This window comes from Lissotriton helveticus, chromosome 12, assembly GCF_964261635.1.
Source record: "Lissotriton helveticus chromosome 12, aLisHel1.1, whole genome shotgun sequence".
Classification (NCBI taxonomy): domain Eukaryota; kingdom Metazoa; phylum Chordata; class Amphibia; order Caudata; family Salamandridae; genus Lissotriton; species Lissotriton helveticus.
In genome coordinates, this window is record NC_136073.1 from 767,455,804 (window position 1) to 767,477,496 (window position 21,693).

Here is a 21,693-nt window from a genome sequence, read left to right on the forward strand (position 1 = left end):
AGCAGATGTGAGATTTCCCAGCACTCCAGCACCCCTCCAGTTACCTGTGTAGCCTGTAGCCTGAAAGTAATGCTTCACTGCAGTTAGGAGAGTTTGCCACCCCGAAATGCTGTGCTGTGGCTCCTGCATTCTTGTGCATGCGTCATTAGCTTACGCCTTTTGCGTGAGCGCAATTTGGCTGAGACCTGCTCTGTGCAATACTGGTAGGCATACAACTATTCACTTGAAGTGATGAACATAGTGGAAGGACTAGAATGGCTGCCCAACATTGCAATGTTTGTTTTCCTGCTTCCCCATGTTTTATGGTCTGCGCGCTGGAAGTGATGTCACGTTAGGGCTCGAGCAGATATCACTAAACAGAGAAACATCCTGGAATACTTTTTTGGGTGATTGTTAGAGCAAGATTGAATGGCCCCATTTATGTAGAACATTCAACCCCCAGTGGGTAGAGTGTTCAAATAGCATTAAAGCCCTTTTGCGGTGGCTGTCCTGGTTGTTAAGGCCCTAGGCTGTAATTCAAAGTCAGAACTTGGGTGAAGGGCCTTTAATGATCAGTATGGCCCTCAGCAGTGGGCCATAATAGTATATTGAGGACCAACGTCGATTCCAAATCGCCAAACACGATATATTAAAGCCCTACTAATTTAGAGGTCGGTTTCTATCTCCAATGACTCACAGGAAGCTGCTATGGGGATGGACACCCCGCCCCCGGGGGCCTCTTGCTCCACAGGGGGAGGGTGCACACACTCTCATGTGCAGAGATCATAATCTGGGGTTACCATCTCCAACTCTCAGGAATACACCGTGTTTTAAAACACACTTTGCAAGACCATCCTTTGCCGAATGTCTTTTCAATGAGTATAATATCTTAATCTTTCTTTTACACAACATTTTTCCTGTTTCTTTGGCCACTGTCGCTCCCATGCCCCAGCTGGTGTAGGGTAAACTTTAAAACCCGGCAGACGGCGAAGAAGCAGCAGCTTTGACACTATCAGCACAGATCCAAAACACAAGTTACTATCACTGTGTCTGGTACACTCGCCTCTTCCTCTGTGATGTATTCTTCCCTTTTTAGAACTTTGTTTTCCAAAGGATACACAACACAGCACACCATAACACAACGGAGCACAGCACAGCACAACATAACATAACATAGGATAGCATAACATTACACAACACAACACAGTATAACATAACACTATACAGCACAGCACAGCATAACATAACATGACCCAACATAACATAACATAGCATGACATGACATAACACTATACAGCACAGCACAGCACAAAATAACATGGCCCAACATAACATAACATGACATGGCATAACACAACACAACTCTCCACAGCAGAGCACAACATATAATAACAAAACATGGCCCAACATAACATAACGTAGGACAGCATAGCGTAGCATAACACAACATAACGTGTTATGTAGTTATGTGTAATAGGACATTTATAAGATGATTGATTTAGGGCCAAATCATGTGTCCAAGAGTTTGTAAGGTTCAGAGCAGATTCATCAGTGGCATGTCTGCACACAACTCATGATAGGGAAAGTGATCGGATTAGTTGCTACAATAGGACGGTACACTGCTTTATTGTAAGTTGCTTTACTCCAATGGTTGCAATACTACCCTGAAATGTCAGAGCCATTAATCAATCTTCCACCCTTAACTGGCTGAGACACCGTTTCCTCTTCCACCCTTACCTAGCTAAGCCATCCTTCCATTTTCAGTCTTTATCTGCCTGAGCTATGTACCACTTCTGCACCTCCTACGGCTTGGCCACCCATCCGTCTTCCATCCTTACTTCCTGAGCCATTCATCTACCTTTACATGACTGAACCATTCATCCATCTTCCATCTTCCATCCTGAGCCATCCACCCACTTAGGACCTTCCATGGCTGGACCATCCTCCCACCCTTACATAACCAAGCCACCCATCCATCTTTCACCCTTATGTGAGTATCCAATCCATGGCCCACCCGTATCTGATTGAGCCATCCTTTCATCTTCCACCCTTACCTGACTGAGCTGCCTTTCCATCTTCCATCCTTACCTGACTGAGCCGCCCTTGCATCTTCCATCCTTACCTGACTGAGCCGTCCTTCCATCTTCCATCCTTACCTGACTGAGCCGCCCTTGCATCTTCCATCCTTACCTGACTGAGCTGCCCTTCCATCTTCCATCCTTACCTGACTGAGCCGCCCTTCCATCTTCCATCCATACCTAACTGAGCTGCCCTTCCATCTTCCATCCTTACCTGACTGAGCCGCCCTTCCATCCTTACCTGACTGAGCCGCCCTTCCATCTTCCATCCTTACCTGACTGAGCTGCCCTTCCATCCTTACCTGACTGAGCCGCCCTTCCATCTTCAATCCTTACCTGACTGAGCCATCCTTTCATCCTTACTTGAGTGAGCCACCCTTCCACTCTTACCTGACTGAGCCGTCCTTCCATCTTCCACCCTTACCTGACTGAGCTGCCCTTCCATCTTCCATCCTTCCCTGACTGAGCTGCCTTTCCCTCTTCCACCCTTACCTGACTGAGCTGCCCTTCCATCTTCCATCCTTACCTGACTGAGCTGCCCTTCCATCTTCCACCCTTACCTGACTGAGCTGCCCTTCCATCTTCCATCCTTACCTGACTGAGCCGCCCTTCCATCTTCCATCCTTACCTGACTGAGCCGCCATTCCATCTTCCATCCTTACCTGACTGAGCTGCCCTTCCATCCTTACCTGACTGAGCCGCCCTTCCATCTTCCATCCTTACCTGACTGAGCCATCCTTTCATCCTTACTTGAGTGAGCCACCCTTTCACTCTTACCTGACTGAGCCGTCCTTCCATCTTCCACCCTTACCTGACTGAGCTGCCCTTCCATCTTCCATCCTTACCTGACTGAGCTGCCTTTCCCTCTTCCACCCTTACCTGACTGAGCTCCCCTTCCATCTTCCATCCTTACCTGACTGAGCTGCCCTTCCATCTTCCACCCTTACCTGACTGAGCTGCCCTTCCATCTTACATCCTTCCCTGACTGAGCCGCCATTCCATCTTCCATCCTTACCTGACTGAGCTGCCCTTCCATCCTTACCTGACTGAGCCGCCCTTCCATCTTCCATCCTTACCTGACTGAGCCATCCTTTCATCCTTACTTGAGTGAGCCACCCTTCCACTCTTACCTGACTGAGCCGTCCTTCCATCTTCCACCCTTACCTGACTGAGCTGCCCTTCCATCTTCCATCCTTACCTGACTGAGCTGCCCTTCCATCTTCCACCCTTACCTGACTGAGCTGCCCTTCCATCTTCCATCCTTACCTGACTGAGCTGCCCTTCCATCTTCCATCCTTACCTGACTGAGCTGCCCTTCCATCTTCCATCCTTACCTGACCGAGCCGCCCTTCCATCTTCCATCCTTAGCTGACTGAGCTGCCCTTCCATCTTCCATCCTTACCTGACTGAGCCATCCTTCCATCTTCCATCCTTACCTGACTGAGCCATCCTTCCAGCTTCCATCCTTACCTGACTAAGCCATCCCTTCATCCATACCTGACTGAGCCATCCTTTCATCTTCTTCCATACCTGACTGAGCCATCCTTTCATCTTCTTCCATACCTGACTGAGCCATCCTTCCATCCTTACCTGACTGAGCCATCCTTTCATCTTCTTCCTTACCTGACTTAGCCATCCTTCCATCCTTACCTGACTGAGCCAACCTTTCATCTCCCACCCTTACCTGACTAAGCCATCCTTACATGACTGAGCCATTCTTTCATCCTTACCTGAGTGAGCCACCCTTCCACCCTTACCTGACTGAGCCATCCTTTCATCTTCTTCCATTACCTAACGGAGCCACCCTTCCATTTTCCATCCTTACCTGACTGAGCCATCCTTTCATCTTCTTCCTTACCTGACTGAGCCATCCTTCCATCCATACCTGACTGAGCCATCCTTTCATCTTCTTCCTTACCTGACTGAGCCACCCTTCCATCCTTACCTGATTGAGCCATCCTTTCATCTTCTTCCTTTACCTGACTGAGCCATCCTTACATCCTTACCTGACTGAGCCATCCTTTCATCTTCTTCCTTTACCTGACTGAGCCATCCTTACATCCTCACCTGACTGAGCCACCCTTAACTGACTGAGCCAACCTTTCATCTTCCACCCTTACCTGACTGAGCCATCCTTACCTGACTGAGCCATCCTTTCATCTTCTTCTATTACCTGACTGAGCCACCCTTACATCTTCCATCCTTACGTGCCTGAGCCATCCTTCCATCCTTACCTGACTGAGCCACCCTTCTATCCTTACCTGCCTGACCCATACTTCCATCCTTACCTGACTGAGCCTTCCTTTCATCTTCTTCCATTACCTGACCGAGCCACCCTTCCATCTTCCATCCTTAGCTGAGTGAGCCATCCTTCCATCTTCCATCCGGATGTATGACGTTACAATGCATACTTTTACAACGCATACCTTTACAACGCATTTATTAAAACGCAACATCCATTACAACGCATTCCATTACAACGCATGCCATTACAAGGAATTTTTAAAAACTACCTTTACAACGCATTCCATTACAACGCATACTACCTTTACTATGCATACCATTACAACACATAACATTACATTGCATGTATGGTAAGTATTGGATAGTGTAGGGGTAAAAATTACTATTCTAACTCCAGGGGGGTGCAACAGTAGGGTAAGTGTTGGATAGTGTAGGGGTGAAAATTACTATTCTAACTCCAGGGGGGTGCAACAGTAGGGTAAGTGTTGGATAGTGTAGGGGTAAAAATTACTATTCTAACTCCAGGGGGTGCAACAGTAGGGTAAATGTTGGATAGTGTAAGGGTACTATGCGTTGTAATGTTATGCGTTGTAATGGTATGCGTTGTAATGACATGCGTTGTAGTGGTATGCTTTGTAGTGTCATTCGTTGTAATGGTTGCGTTGTAATGGCATGCGATGTAATGGATGTTGCGTTGTAAAAGTTTCGTTGTAATGGTAGTGCGTTGTAAAAGTTGCATTGTAAAGGTTGTTTCCCCTTCCATCCATACATGACTGAGTCATCGTTCTTCTCCACTCTTACTTGACTGTTCCATCCTTCTATCTTCGACCCTTACCAGAGTGAGCCATCCTTCCACCTTCCAGCCATGTTTTCCTCTTCCACTCTTACCTGACTGAGCCATCCTTCTATCTTCCACCTTTACGCTCCTCCTTCCACCCCCTACCTGACTGAACCTTCCTTCCATCTTTCATACCTGCCCATGCGAGACATCCTTCCATGTTCCACCCTTATCTGACATAGCAGACATCCATCTTAGATAGTACATGACTGAACCACCAATCCATAGTCAACCCTAACATGATTTAAGTATTATCTGACAGAGCCATCAATTAAAATTATTGAAATTCCCTTAGGCAAAATTCCACTACTCTACAGTTGCCCTAAATTTTATTTTTTTCTGTAAAGTGCACTTCTATGTGTCTGTGGCTGTCTTCTCACATGTGTTGATTAGCCCGCCCACCACAACTTCCTTATAGTTAAAGTGAAATTACAAACCATTATGGAAATCAAACACAATACTACTCAGTAGGAGGAAAATCCGCCAAGTGCATGATTATTAAGTAACATGATGACCACAGTCATTGTGCTGAAAACTCAGCCTTCTACTGCCTTACAGAGAGGTAGACTGCTATGCATCTCTACATCCTTTGAAAATGTAGATATAACTAAAACGTTACCATAAAATCAACACCACTGCAATTATGGTGCACTGATGACTTAAAGATGAAGCAGAGTTGACTAAAGTAGGTGACAATGAAAGGCAAATTATGAGTTTTAAGGCAGCATATTCTGTGGCAATATTATTTTTCTATTTTGTCATTTAAACACAGCATTAATGTTTTATGGGCAACTGTTTCACCTTAATATTATCAGTTTATCAGCCAAATAAAAACTTCAGCAACCAAAGGGTGGCCATTTAAGCAAAGGTCTGGCCCAGTGCAGCACCACATGTGGTGCTTATATGTAGTAAATTGTGTTCCATTTGAACTGGAAACATTTTTTTTACATCAGCAAATTTTGCATCAGATTGAGGGTGCTGATAAATTTGCTTTAAAATGTTCATCGTAGAAAAAGCTTTATTCGAGTTATACACTCATAAAAGCAAACACATATAAATTGCATACATTTCTTAAAAACATCAAACGTTCTATAACAATTAATTTGTAGTTAAAAATACATAATACACAAGCATAAAAATTGTTTATCAATTGAAGCTAAAATAAGCTTTTTCATAATATGCGGAAACTAAATGCATGTTACAATACAGAAACCTCCGCGTTACGGACCATTCCCGAGTTTATGCAATAAAAACTCATACCATACATGTTAACCGCATTTTAAAGTTAAAATTCATATATATCTCCTAATTGCTATCTGCAAGAAGAAGTCATACATGGGAAAATTTGAAAATGTAGAATTCAGAACACATCAGTGGATAGAGCCCTCCTCCTTAGGGACCATGCCCACCCTAGGTATTTGGCAGTTCCGAGTACGATGGACATTTCAGTGGAGGAGCAAATAATTCTCAGCCCCTCAACACCACTTAGGACACCGAGGTTCCTACATACTGGAGCTAGCCAGGATTTCCTTGGATTTACATAAGCCACACACGAAAAAAGAAAATGTGCGATGCTTTCATTGGGGGCCCCACATGACGGACAACACGCACTACCTCCAGTTTTCCACCTGGACGTCATACACCTCAGGGGGAGAGAGCCTGCCCTTAACTGGAAAAATAATTTCCTATCTGTTGGAACAGTTATACAGTCCCAATACTTTTCTAAGGATGGTTTTTGTTTAATTTCCAAGAATCTACCCCCCATGGATTCCGAGGTTACGCTCCTCCAAAGTTTTTGATCAATGTGGTTCCAATATAGTTCTTTAATACTGGATTTACTAGGGAATACTTCCCCGAGGGGGTTTTCCCACAATTTGGAGAGCCCAAGCTCTGCAAGGACATCCCTTAGCATTTTTAACCATATAATTTTATGGAAAACATCTAGTTTGGCTAATGCTAAAAACCCCTCAGCGTAGTGTCTTATTTCCACCGTAGTCCATAGCCGTCTCCAATAAAGGATAGGCCTCAGACGGGCACGGTCACTAAGCGATCTTCTACCTAAATCCAAACCAAGCGGTATCAGTGGGGTACTTTGAGGGAGACTAGTTATCCCTCTCACAAACCTGTTCTCAGATCTTTGGAGGGTAGTAAGACTCTCAAAGCCCCAGACTTCAGCCCCGTAAAGGGTTGCGCCCAGTGCTTTTGCGTCATAAACCATGAGAACAGGTTTTATAGGCCTGGTTTTGGATTTTACTTGCTCGACCCTGAGTGCTCCAGAAATCTGCCGGTGTTTCAACACCGCCTTCTCTATGTGTCTTGACCAACCGAGTTTACTTGATATCTCGACCCCAAGGTATGTAAAAACATCTACCAACTCTAGATTGATGTTGTTCAAAAATACATTGGGTCGAGATTGACGCTTTTGCCCAAAGGCCATCAACTTGGTTTTGTTTACATTGACCTCGAGACCCCGTTCTTTACAAAATGAGTCAAAAATGTTCAAGGCTCGCTGGAGACCCGACGGGGTTTTAGACACGATCAAAGTGTCGTCAGCGAACATCAGAATTGGAACTCTGATGCCCGCTAACGAAGGTGCATCAACCATTGCGTCCAATATCCTGTCTACGATGCCATTAATGAACAGGGAGAACAGCAGGGGTGCCATAGCACATCCCTGCCGGACCCCCCGCTCAACTGGGAAGTTGGTGGTGGATTCCCCATTCCTTCCCCACTGGACCTTTGCATAATTGCTTTCATGCAGACGCATTATCAGCGTGAGCAAATCAGGTGGGACCCCTATTTTGTACAGAACCTCCCACAGCGTGCGCCTTGGCACCAGATCAAAGGCGGCCCTGAGATCTACAAATGCTACATAGAGCCTACCTTTGCCCAAGAGTACAGTCCCCCACCGCAGCATGGTGAAGCGAAAAATTTGGTCAACCGTGCTGGTTGCACGTCTGAATCCTGCCTGGAAGGGGGATAAAGCATTGTTGTCATCTACCCAGGCCATAAGTTTGTCAACCAACATCTTCCCCACCACTTTTTGCATGGTGGCCAACAAACTTATTGGTCTATAATTTGCCGGGAGTGACCGATCGCCTTTCTTAAAGATCGGTATTATTATTGCCCCCTTCCATATATTTGGGATTTTTGCCCCTTTCGCTAGGCCATTTCCCAACAAGGTCGCGTATTTTGCCCACTGGGCCTTATCGTGTTTAAAAATGTCTGAGGGGATTCCATCTAGCCCAGGGGCTTTCCCCCCCTGCAGACTTGCTATTACAAGTTCCGCGTCCTTGTATAAAAATAAATCACCCTTGCAGAATACCATAGGGATTGGTTCTGTAGCCATTAGCTTTAAAATGTGCTCAACATAGCAGGTTGGATAGGGTGATGGGAACAAGACATCTTTAAAATACAAAGCTTGATTAGTTAATTGGGAAAAGTTATGTCAGAAGTCATGATCTGTTAGGAAAAGTTACAACAAAGGCAGGTGGCCTGACCTAGTTAAAATGAAAAGCATATGTTAAAGCCAATAGGCCTCAGGAATGGCTTGTTATCACTTCCTGTTATAGACTTTAAGCAGGTATTTGTTACTTGGAATCTCACTTTTTACCTTAGTAAACAAGGTTCTGGTTTTGGTACCCTCTTTGACACAACCTGTGAAGTATAAGATCTGCACTGAGAGAATCCTTGCTACATCCATTTTGGAGGACTTGAAAAATGTAGTTGTCTGCCAGGATTCAACGTATCAATAAAAAATGTATACGTTCATATAAATGTATTCATAAACATCCATAAAAGGTCTTTGGATCAGTAGTCTGTTTGAGTATCATTCTCACTCTGCCCTACGAGAAACAGTACTTTGCCTGAAAATTAGTGTAATTCTGTGCTTTAGTTTTCAATTTTCTCTTTGTTTACGTCTCCGTTTATTTCTTTCCTTCCACTTTTTGATTTTATTTTTTAGAGTATCTTGCAGATCTCTTGACAGTGCTGCTGGGCCACTTGCTTGCTGCTCATTTCGTCTACAATGCGTTGCACCTCACTGGGTTACTCAATCTAAATCTGGTAGACATCTTGGAATGGCATTAACCATATTCTACCACCATTTATCATTCTAAGATGGCCAACACATTGCTTCTAAGTGTGGCAGCCTTCTTTGAACTCTAAATAATGATACACTAGGTACAATATCACCGCAAGATTCCCACCTGATGCTATGATTGACTTTTTTTTATTGCAAGCATACTTAAGCAGTGGCATATTTTCTTTTTTCTAATTTTTATTTTAATTTATCTTGCACCCAAGTGTTTTTTAGTGTAATGGGAAAGTGGCCGAGTGAGTCAGTGGGCTGATGAATGAATTGCTGAAATTAAGGATATATTAAGCATGTTTTTATGATGACTTACTGAGTACCTAAACACACTACTGACTGAAATGATAGGCTTTTCAAAATCTGATCACGCTCAGTATTGACCAGCAAACTCTTTGATGGCTTAAAATAACTTCATTTTCCTTGGGATATTTTTTATTCTATATCATATATATATTTTTTTAATCGCCTTCAAATACACTAGTTCACAGATTCTGCCACACAAACACCACCTAGCATACATGCAAACAGACCTCTCCACACACGGGTATATATTCCTTTAATTTTACAGGCATATTTGTGCAAATGAGCGTACAGACATATACACATGAAGACACACGTACACACAACTGCATCAAAACATCCCATTTGCCCTGAAGCCTCCGAAAGAACAATATTCCCCCTGTTAAAGGCAGCAGGAGAATAAGCGTCTCTATGGCAACGCTCACGCTCACTTTTAACTTTAATAGGCCTCAGCATTAGAGGACATTAACCTCTTCCCGGCAGAGCCTCCGGTTGCCTCCGCATGCTTTCTCTTAGATCCACGCACACCGCGCGTCGAAAGCGCTGTCGTGAAAGTAAATGATCCAAAAACTGATGTGATTTCCCTGTCACGCGGTATCTCAGCCAGAGCATGTGCCCGGAAGTGCTGCACCGGAAGCAGTCACGCTTCGCAGCCAATGAATCGTCACCTCATGGCGCACACAGTGCCACGTGCGCGCAGGCAGCGACAGGCTGCAGCCAGGCCTAGTCTCCCAGGTCTGTTATTGTCTCGAACTGCTCCAGGCCTGTTTTTTCAATGCATTCTGGGATTTGTAGTATTGTGAATTCCACAAAAAAACAGAACCACAGCAACCTGTTCCAGCGCAGCTCACGCATGTGGCAGCTATGGGCAGGAAGACCGTGTCTTTAGCATAAATATGCCATTCTGTTCTCAACGATTGTGTACACCACATGAGTGGTCTGCCGAAAACTGGTATTATTGACAGGGAATATTGAGCTGACCTAGGTGCCATCTTAATCAGGGTGACCCGGACTGTCAAGCCAAAAACTGGGACATTTCTCAAAACTAGAAGGGCAAAAATGTTACTTTAACTGAGCTCACAGAATGATAGCGCTCATCAGCATAGAATTACAGAAGAATAATTAAGAACATAATTAAAATGCAATTTTAAAGCCAGTATCATGCCGTCAATTAAATTGCTTTCTTATAACATCTGGCAACTATACCTGCTATGTAAGACATAAAAAGGCACCTGCCACCAGTAGCGGCCCGTGGTGGGAGTGCTCCCGGGCGCTGACACGGGGAGGGGCAGGGTGGGGGGTAGTAATCTACGGATTACGGACGAATAGAGGTAAGTAAACATAAATAAATAAAACGAATTTTGTTGCATGCGCTGCATTGCATTTCAACAGTATTTTAAAGTTGTCCCGCCATTTTTGCCTTCAATTGGCAGAAAACTCATTTAAGCCGGTCATTAGAAGTATTCTACTCTACCGTGAATGGCTGTGAAGACAGGGCCCATAATTCCTGTGGGGTGTGTGGTTTTCCAGAACTCAATCCTGATGTTACAAAATCAGCTCCTATAATCACCAGCCATGTTTGAAAAGCCTTTAAAAAAATTAACCATTTAATACCTTCCCGAAGCATTACCGCCATGCTTGACATGAGTGAGGTGTGGTAACTCGCTTTACTGAGAACATGACCGATTCCAGTTGACTTGTATAGTTGGCTAGCTTCCCTGGTCTATGAGTGATGTGCTGCACTAAACCAGACGTTTTTAATTGATTTCGGGACTTGAAATCCGGTTTTATCATTCAATACCCAAGACTACAAGTCCCAGAATTCAAAGAAAAACCTGGAGTTCATAGTGCATGCACCTGGGAGACTTGGCAGAGCTGGACTTGCACAGTGAGGTTCACGCATTGGTCCTGCCTCACCTGGATTCAGGGAATGCGCGGCCTTATCTCAACTCAAGAAGGTGGTACCTACTACGACCAGCCTCGTGTCTGGGGACAGGCCTGAGGATCATACAATCCCCCATTCTTCGAAGCTGAAACTTGCATTACCGATTTTTGCTGAAAAAGGGACTATCTGCATGGCCTACTCGTGACATGAGGTCAGGGGAGAGCTATGGTTACACTACGAATTAATTGTACTATTTCGTAAAGGAAATAATCGAACTTCTAAATGGGAACTTAATATGTTCTTTCCAAAGAGTAGTGTTGCATCGCCCTCCTGTGGCTATTAGGAGAACAGCCTGTTTAAAAAGGTGTACACACCCTCAGTGCTTCTTGGGTTTCCTGTTTCACGTGAGCAGCTGGAGAATGAAACCTCAACAAAGCAAAGTAGTATTTTTCATAATGAAACGTTTTTCTAATACAATGTTACAGGTCATTCACATTAAAATAGTTGCAACTTTATTTTAGATGTGTATTTTAAATGGACCTAAATGTAACAGAAGTTATAGAACCCTATTATTTTTATTGGGTCCAGTTAACATTTGCTTGCCAAAGTATTAATCTCTCCGTTTGATAGTGTAAATGTTTTTATTGTTCTGGCAATTAAAACAACCATGACGTTTACTACTGAGACAGATCCATCCATCCATGCATGCATCCATCATCCATCCATTTAACCAAACCCATCCATCCATCCATGCATGCATCCACCCACCCATTTATCCACCCATCCATGCATCCATACACGCATGCATCCATCCATGTATCCATGTATCCATCCATTTATCCATCCATCCATCCATCCATCCATCATCCATCATCAATTCATGCATCCATCCATCATCCGTCCATTTATCCATCCGTCCATCCACCATCCACCAATGCATGCATCCATCCATCATCCATCCATCCATTTATCCATCCATCCATTATCCATTTATCCATCCATCGTCCTAGTTTTTCCCTTCCTGTCTGTTTGCTTGCGTGTTCTCCTCTTAATACTTTTCTCGCCCCTTGCTTTCCTCACTTTCCTCCTTGCCTCCCATTTTAGTCTTTCTGTCTGCCTTCCTTCCCACATGCTGTATCCGGTGTACGTGATCATTATTATTTAAATGCTGCTCTGATTCCACAATTGTAGAAAACGTCTTGGTCAACGTGATTTAGCATATTTGTAATTTTCAAACATCCAGTTTTTTTCAATGAGATGATGCACACACATCTGCTATTTCTACATCTTGGCGCTAGCACTGAACAGAAAGGCGACCTATGAAATAGTATTAGCTGCAAAATTGAACAAATAGGACCTCAAGATTCACTGTGACGTTGCCTGTCGCCTCGTGCAGAGGGCTGCAGCCAGTGCCAGAGAGTCTTTTTTGGGGGGTCAGAGTGGGACTTATCTGCATAATATAAATTCCTCTTTGTAACACTGCAGACTAACTCAAAAGCGGATCACACTGATTGCAGTATTCCCAGTGGTTCAGAAGTGTTATGTCAAACGTGCCCAGCACAATTCATATAGGAGTATGCTAACTTGTGAAGTCAGGAGATTTGCAGCTTCAAATATGCTTTTCTATAATACACAGCGCAGAGTGTTTTTAAAGAGATGCAATGCAGCCAGAACTTTGTGGAAGTGGGAAACCGTGCATCTTGCAGCGCAAGACCCAAGGGCACCGTGGCAGGCACCCACTATAGCTACTGCACCACACAACTGTCCCTTGCATGTTAGTCACTCCCTGTATGTTGGTATGTATGTGGCATTTCTATAGTGGAAACCTAGCCTATAGCTACCACCGTGTCTATGAATGCTTTCTCAATAAAGCAGTCTTTATTTTTTAATGCAAACCGTTTTCCTTATAGGAAAACGGGATGCATTTCAAAAAATAAAATTAAATATTTCCTTTTCATTTTCTCGTCATTGTCAGCGCTTAAAAAATATTTTGCCAGCCATTCTCATAGAGGAATGCTCTCCTATGCGTGTCTGAACTATGCTTAAAAAACTTGAAAATGAACTTTATTCTCCAAGCTGATTTCCTCCTCTCGCAAAGTTTTAGGCTAACTATATCTCTGGCAATAACAAATGCTTGCAAGGATCCAAAACGGACATCATTTTGAGTAACTGCTGGAGTGGAGGAGTTACGTTTAGAGTTTTGGGGCGACGTTGACTCCCGCCCTTAACGGTATCTAGGGTTATTTTTACAGAAGACGCGAGTGGATTGTACGATCTAAATTATAAGCCTCTGTTAAGCAAAGTCAAAGGATTATTGACTAGATAGGCGTTGCTTCCCCTTCCACTTCTTTGAAGGGTCGCCCTAATAAAAATGGCCGTTCTCCCTCATTTTAATTTGTTATTTCACAGCTGATTGATGTGTTGCTTTTTTAGATTTTTTGCACTTGTAAACTCAATTTTTTTTAATCCTTTTTATGACATTTTCCAGCACAAGATTGGCACTACTTTATATAGGAGCATAGAGGAAGCGGGAGTGACTGTTCCATGCCAGAAGTCATTACTTTGAACATTTCGCACACTATATATATGTTTAGGTTCAATTAAACTCACTTTTTATATGGCTACCAGCAGAATGAATTGATGGATAGAATTTTTGAAGAAAATCATGTCAGAGACCTTCCAAGACTTATTAAATGTCCCAAAAAGTGAGCTATACCATGCTGCAAAGACTTTAAAAAAAGAGCCTAATTTATAAGGCCATGATATTCCTTACATTAACTATGAAACTCAATTAGGTCAATTGGAATGGTGAAATGGGGGTACTATGGATCCAGCTATTGTAGCCAGGTGGGGAATGAATGGTTTGTTGATATTTGATCATTTCCTGTTGTATGACAGATGGACACTTGGAGTGAGTTTCAACCACAGATTTCAAGTGGTAAGGCTTGGCTGCAGTGGTTCTATAGGGCCCTCTCGGGTTATTATGAAATTTTAATCCTAGGATCACGTCAGACAAAAAGGTTTGTATTGAAATTGATAGACCATTCTGATAAGCAGAAAATAGACATTTGGAATCGTTATTTGTTATATTGAGAGAAAATGAATGTGTATGAACGGGTATCTGTGAAGTGGCTTACAGAGGAGAATGTGACGCAACCTAGGGACAATCTGGCGGAGAGTTAATGATTTAAACTTCTCTGCTTTAAAAAGCTCCACTTTTTGTAGGATGCAATTTTTTTCAAAATGATTGATTTCCAGGTCGCCTCAGTTTTTAAATAAAATAAATCCGGATTGAATCAATGGTTTTAGGTGTGGTAGGGCCTGTGGTGGATTGGTGGGGGCACATTATATGGTATTAGGGTAATTTCGGTAATTTATAGGAAAGTGTTGTTAGATTTTTAGAAAACCAGTTAAAGATCCAAATACCACAAGATTCCATGTTAGCTCTGTTGGGTTCTTGCCTATGATGCCTGTCCAATGGGAGTTTCGGAAGTTGCGATGTCGATGGCAAGGTCTCCGCTGTTCCAGAGGTGGAGATCTAAGCCGGTACCCTGTTTTCTGGACCCGCTAGAAACAAATTAGAGGGTCAGGGAAGGGGAGTGGCTATTCTCTGCCAGGTCAGGCAAAATGAAGAGATTTCACAACGTTTGGGCTTCTTTTATAATAAATGAAACCTGTGAAAGCACTGTAAATTGTATCATTGCTTGGGTGGGGGCCTATTGGATGTCTTGAGCGGTCTCTGGGATTGCTGATCTGTGATATGTATTTATGATATCATATTGATATTATACAGACTGTTTTTATTCTTTTATGCCAATGAGATGTGGCATTCTACCTCCAGATTTTTTAAAAAAAGAGAGAGCGATCACTTCTGGGGTGCGCCTCAGTGTCTGTGTCGTCGCGGGTGCTTGCGCATATTCCCGAATAGAGAATTTCATGCAAATGAACAAGTGATAAGGCACATTGCATTTCATTGCACTGTTTCGATGTTTAGCTTGTTGTGCTGACAGTTGTGCTCAAGTTCATTAAAAGCAATAGTTTATCACAAATTGCTGTTTTGTAAGAAACTGTTAACAAATAGATGAACGTTTTAAGAACAGATTTTTGTAATGTTCTGACACATTTCTCTGCATGTTTGTTCAAGACTGTATCATACAGTCTTTTTTTAACCAGAAACGAATGCCAATCTAAGAGCCAAGGCAGATGTGACGTGAAATAATATGTGTCGAGTCAGTCGCACTGCATATATACCAGAGGCTGAAGTAGAACCTCTGCCTGATTGATTCATTCAGTTTCTAATTAAAAAACTCGCACAATGAATGAGATTTCACGCTGATTTTCAAGCTATATTTTTACACTCATTCCAAGCCACCGGTGGTGTGAGCTTCATGACGAATCAGAGCGTGACTACGTCAAAGCACCAAAAACATAACGAGAAAGAGAGGAAGGAAAATGAAAGTTTAGTAAGCATACCTAGTTTCTTTGCCACTGAGGCGTCGTGTTCTGCGTCCAGGAGTCCAAAGGCCACACCTTTATCCTCCAGGACTTGGGCTGCTAACTAGGAAGAAGAGGAAACAAAGAGAGAAAGAGGAAGGGAGAGAAAGGAGAAAGTTTCAGAGTGTGTACATGGAAATAGAAGTAAACATATTTCATAGCACGCTGTATATTCTTCAGACAATGTGTTAAGAGCACCTTTGCCACATTTTTAGGTCTCGTGACCTATCAATGCGCATGCGCATTGAGAGAAGCGAGACTATAGGGCTTTAAACAAAGTTTACCTAACTGTGGCGATTTGGTGCTGTGCCCGTGGCTTTAGGTCAATGCGCAAGCGCATTGACCTAAAATGCGCGTGCACATCATCAAATCGCCGTCTGTTCCCTCAGCCGCACTCCTCCCACACCTTTGAAGTGAAGCTTAGCTTCACTTCAAAGGCCCCGGCTGCTTCACACCCTCATGCCGCTCTCCCCGCTCCGCCCCCTCCCGCCGTGTCGCATTTCTCCTCCCCCACTTTCACTTTGACGGCCGCAGGCCGTCTCTCGTGTTTCTCCTTGTTTTCCTACTACACTTCCCTTTCCTGCCTTTATTACAGGTACTCTTGAAGTATATCCACGGTGACACCGCCTGGAAGAATGCGGTATAAAGCGATCTGTACACTGAAAGCTTCCTTTGCAAGTAGCCATTTCCTTTTCTGTGTGTAGTAGAGAATAATAATACATACCGAGGCAGATGGAAGTCAGTGCAAAGATTTTTATTTGTGAATCACGCACATGGATATCTTGTTTTTTATGTAGCGCTTTAGATCGCGTCCGTGCCATTTCTAAGCGCTGCAAAGGGCATGCGCTAATGTTTCCTAATGTAATATTACCTGATCTAGCCACCTCTGAGTGTTGAAAGGCTGGTGGGCCGTCTATGTTCTTGTGACACGGAGACCACCGCATGTCTCAGCCGCGATCGTGCAAAATCATGGCGCTAGCTATCCTACCGGCATAAATTAGCTTGAATTAGTGCAGCAGCATAAACAAGGCTGCGACACAGCACACCGCAGCGACAGACATTAGGCGGCCTCTGCTACAAATAAAAGGGAATATGAATGCAATAAATTCGCTGAAGTGCCTGTGTGCTTCAAATAGCGCACTACCACGCCACGCGTCCTTGAAACGAGGTTCACTTACTGCAAGGGAAGACTATTAAACAGCTTTAATGGAAAGCTGCAGACACGGTGTGGTGCTGCATTAAGCTGTCTCTTGAGGAAGTAGGCTTTAAGTGCTTGTTGTTGCGCTGCGCGCTCAGTGCCCGGTCTGTCTGAGCATCCCGGCTTCATCCACCACCACATCCACCACCACCACATCCACCGCATCCACCACCACCACATTCACCATCACCACCACATCCACCAGCACATCCACCACCCCATCCACCACTACATCCATCACATCCACCACCACATCCACCACCACCACATCCACCACACCCACCACCACATCCACCACACCCACCACCACTACATCCACCACCGCATCCACCACCACCGCATCCACCACCACCACATCCACCACCACATCCACCGCATCCACCAGCACATCCATCATCACATCCACCACCACATCCATCACCACATCCACCACCACATCCACCACTACATCCATCACATCCACCGCCACATCCACCGCCACATCCCCCACCACATCCACCACCACCACATCCACCACACCCACCACCACATCCACCACACCCACCACCACTACATCCACCACCGCATCCACCACCACCGCATCCACCACCACCACATCCACCACCACATCCACCGCATCCACCAGCACATCCACCATCACCACCACATCCACCACCACATCCACCATCACCTCCACATCCACCATGACATCCACCGCCGCCACATCCACCACCACCACATCTACCACATGCACCACCACCGCATCCACCACCGCATCCACCACCACATCCACCACCACATCCACCACCACATCCACCGCATCCACCACCACCACATCCATCACATCCACCACCACATCCACCACCACATCCACCACCACATCCAACACATCCACCACCACTTCCACCACCACATCCACCGCATCCACCACCACCACATCCACCACCGCATCCACCACCACATCCACCATCACATCCACCACCACATCCACCACCAACACATCCACCACCAACACATCCACCACATCCACATCCACCACCACATCCACCACCACCACATCCACCGCATCCACCACCACCACATCCACCGCATCCATCACCACCATATCCCCCAGATCCACCACCACCACATCTATATGTGTGTGTGTGTGTGTGTGGCTTTGTGTGTGTGTAGGTGCAAATGCAATGTTCTTGGATTTTCGTCACAATAAAATACACTGAACATAATCTTCACAAAAGTTATTTACAAACGTTTAAGCTATTGCCATTATAAATTACAATACATTTTATTTAAGTAATTATTTACAAAATTAAAAGCCATTGTTATTTGTAATATCAATACATCTAAGTCACGTAAATACAACACACATTGCATTACAAATGCTATAGGTGTCACATTTGCGAAAGTTAAAACTATTGACATTGTAACTGACAAAGCTATTAATTTTGCTATTTTCAAAACCAACACATAAATATAAAAAATCAAACTTTCCTAATGCGAGACCTATTGCATTTCCAATGCTTGTTTCTCTATTGGTCCTTTTTCAATTGTGGAAAGTGCCCTGAGTTTATGCGTAACACCCCCAGTATCCTGGCGTTTTGGCACTCATTGCTTAGAATTTTTTGATTTACATTCTAAGAATTGTCCTACGAGGCCCACAGCAGCTGCCCATGCATATAAGAACTGTGGACGGTGGGACTGGGTTGGGGGGGTGTGGATTCAGAAGAAAAACCAAAGGTGATGATGGACGGAGAGTTGACAATACAAACATTCACCCCCAGTCAACTGATCTGGGTTTAATCCATCACCGTTCTCTAGCTCACTCCGCCACCCCAGTTCAGACATGGCCATATGCAAATCAGTCTGACCCTGTGCCTCATGGGAACAGTCCAGCCCGAACTGCCAAGCCATGTCTTCCCTGGACCGGAATCAAGCTTCCCAGGACCGGTTTCTGGCATTACAGCCGTCTTCAGCCGGGCTTGCTTGACTCCAGTGGCAAAGTGAGCAAGGGACTCACGTCTGAGCATACCATGGGTGTGGATTCGACAGACGACCATGAGGGAAATTAAATAAATAATTATTTTTCCCTTGTCGTCATCTGCCTTTTTTATTTCTTTTTATTTTGTAGAGTTTTATATAGCGCGAACTAGACCCGAGAAATCAGGTATCAGAGCACTTTACATGAGCACCAGTTTCAATACAGATGGACACATTCATTTTTGTTAGGCACAGGGAGATTACGTGATTTGCCCAGAATCACAGGATGTTGATGTTGATACTCGAACCCGATTCCCCAGCTTCGTGATTGACTGCTCTAGCCATAAGGCTACATTCTCTCCCCGGTCAAGATCCCCCCACCCCACCTGGCCCCACTGCCTTACCGCTCTTACCTGCACGGGCCGCTACTGAAGGCCCAGTTTGCAAAGTGTTGTTGGATAAAAAGCCAGGATCAGCTATAGGTGCCACATATAACAAGGGCCAACTTGGTAAATATTTACAACAAGGGGTGGTGAGGGACAGAGTCTCTGAATTAAGCAGAATACTCTCACCCAGTCAAGAGATCAGGGCTGGATCCAACACCGTTTTTTAGCTCACTGCACCATCCCAGTTTCAGAACCTGGCTGTATGCAAATTAGTCTGTTCCTGTCCCAGTGCATGATGGGAACAGGGAAAACCAAACTACAAAAGCCAATTCTTACACTGGGAAGGAAACAAGCTTCCGGGGACCGGTTTCTGGCATTACAGCCGTCTTCGGCCCGGCTTGCTTGAATCCTGATGGTGCAATGAGCAAGGGACTCATGTCTGAGTATACCCTTCCACGCTTAGGGTGGACAAAAATATTTACAACAAGGGGTGGTGAGGGACAGAGTCTCTGAATTAAGCAGAATACTCTCACCCAGTCAAGAGATCAGGGCTGGATCCAACACCGTTTTTTAGCTCACTGCACCATCCCAGTTTCAGAACCTGGCTGTATGCAAATTAGTCTGTTCCTGTCCCAGTGCATGATGGGAACATGGAAAACCAAACTACAAAAGCCAATTCTTACACTGGGAAGGAAACAAGCTTCCGGGGACCGGTTTCTGGCATTACAGCCGTCTTCGGCCCGGCTTGCTTGAATCCTGATGGTGCAATGAGCAAGGGACTCATGTCTGAGTATACCCTTCCACGCTTAGGGTGGACAAAAATATTTACAACAAGGGGTGGTGAGGGACAGAGTCTCTGAATTAAGCAGAATACTCTCACCCAGTCAAGAGATCAGGGCTGGATCCAACACCGTTTTTTAGCTCACTGCACCATCCCAGTTTCAGAACCTGGCTGTATGCAAATTAGTCTGTTCCTGTCCCAGTGCATGATGGGAACAGGGAAAACCAAACTACAAAAGCCAATTCTTACACTGGGAAGGAAACAAGCTTCCGGGGACCGGTTTCTGGCATTACAGCTGTCTTCGGCCCGGCTTGCTTGAATCTTGATGGTGCAATGAGCAAGGGACTCATGTCTGAGTATACCCTTCCACGCTTAGGGTGGACAAAAATATTTACAACAAGGGGTGGTGAGGGACAGAGTCTCTGAATTAAGCAGAATACTCTCACCCAGTCAAGAGATCAGGGCTGGATCCAACACCGTTTTTTAGCTCACTGCACCATCCCAGTTTCAGAACCTGGCTGTATCCAAATTAGTCTGTTCCTGTCCCAGTGCATGATGGGAACAGGGAAAACCAAACTACAAAAGCCAATTCTTACACTGGGAAGGAAACAAGCTTCCGGGGACCGGTTTCTGGCATTACAGCCGTCTTCGGCCCGGCTTGCTTGAATCCTGATGGTGCAATGAGCAAGGGACTCATGTCTGAGTATACCCTTCCACGCTTAGGGTGGACAAAAATATTTACAACAAGGGGTGGTGAGGGACAGAGTCTCTGAATTAAGCAGAATACTCTCACCCAGTCAAGAGATCAGGGCTGGATCCAACACCGTTTTTTAGCTCACTGCACCATCCCAGTTTCAGAACCTGGCTGTATGCAAATTAGTCTGTTCCTGTCCCAGTGCATGATGGGAACAGGGAAAACCAAACTACAAAAGCCAATTCTTACACTGGGAAGGAAACAAGCTTCCGGGGACCGGTTTCTGGCATTACAGCCGTCTTCGGCCCGGCTTGCTTGAATCCTGATGGTGCAATGAGCAAGGGACTCATGTCTGAGTATACCCTTCCACGCTTAGGGTGGACAAAAATATTTACAACAAGGGGTGGTGAGGGACAGAGTCTCTGAATTAAGCAGAATACTCTCACCCAGTCAAGAGATCAGGGCTGGATCCAACACCGTTTTTTAGCTCACTGCACCATCCCAGTTTCAGAACCTGGCTGTATGCAAATTAGTCTGTTCCTGTCCCAGTGCATGATGGGAACAGGGAAAACCAAACTACAAAAGCCAATTCTTACACTGGGAAGGAAACAAGCTTCCGGGGACCGGACTCTGTCCATCACCACCCCTTGTTGTAAATATTTTTGTCCAGAAACCGGTCCCCGGAAGCTTGTTTCCTTCCCAGTGTAAGAATTGGCTTTTGTAGTCTGGTCTGCCCTGTTCCCATGATGCACTGGGCCAGGGACAGA

At 44.8% G+C, this 21,693-nt stretch overlaps 1 protein-coding gene across 1 annotated transcript in view; it reads right to left on the reverse strand.

Annotated features, from left to right (window-relative positions):
• CASQ1 (calsequestrin 1) overlaps window positions 1–21,693 on the reverse strand; it is a 156,842-nt gene that overhangs the window by 114,072 nt on the left and 21,077 nt on the right. The window contains exon 2 of the mRNA XM_078670090.1: window positions 15,891–15,975. Within this exon, the coding sequence (XP_078526216.1) occupies window positions 15,891–15,975 (85 nt within the window). The remainder of the gene's footprint in view (window positions 1–15,890; window positions 15,976–21,693) is intronic.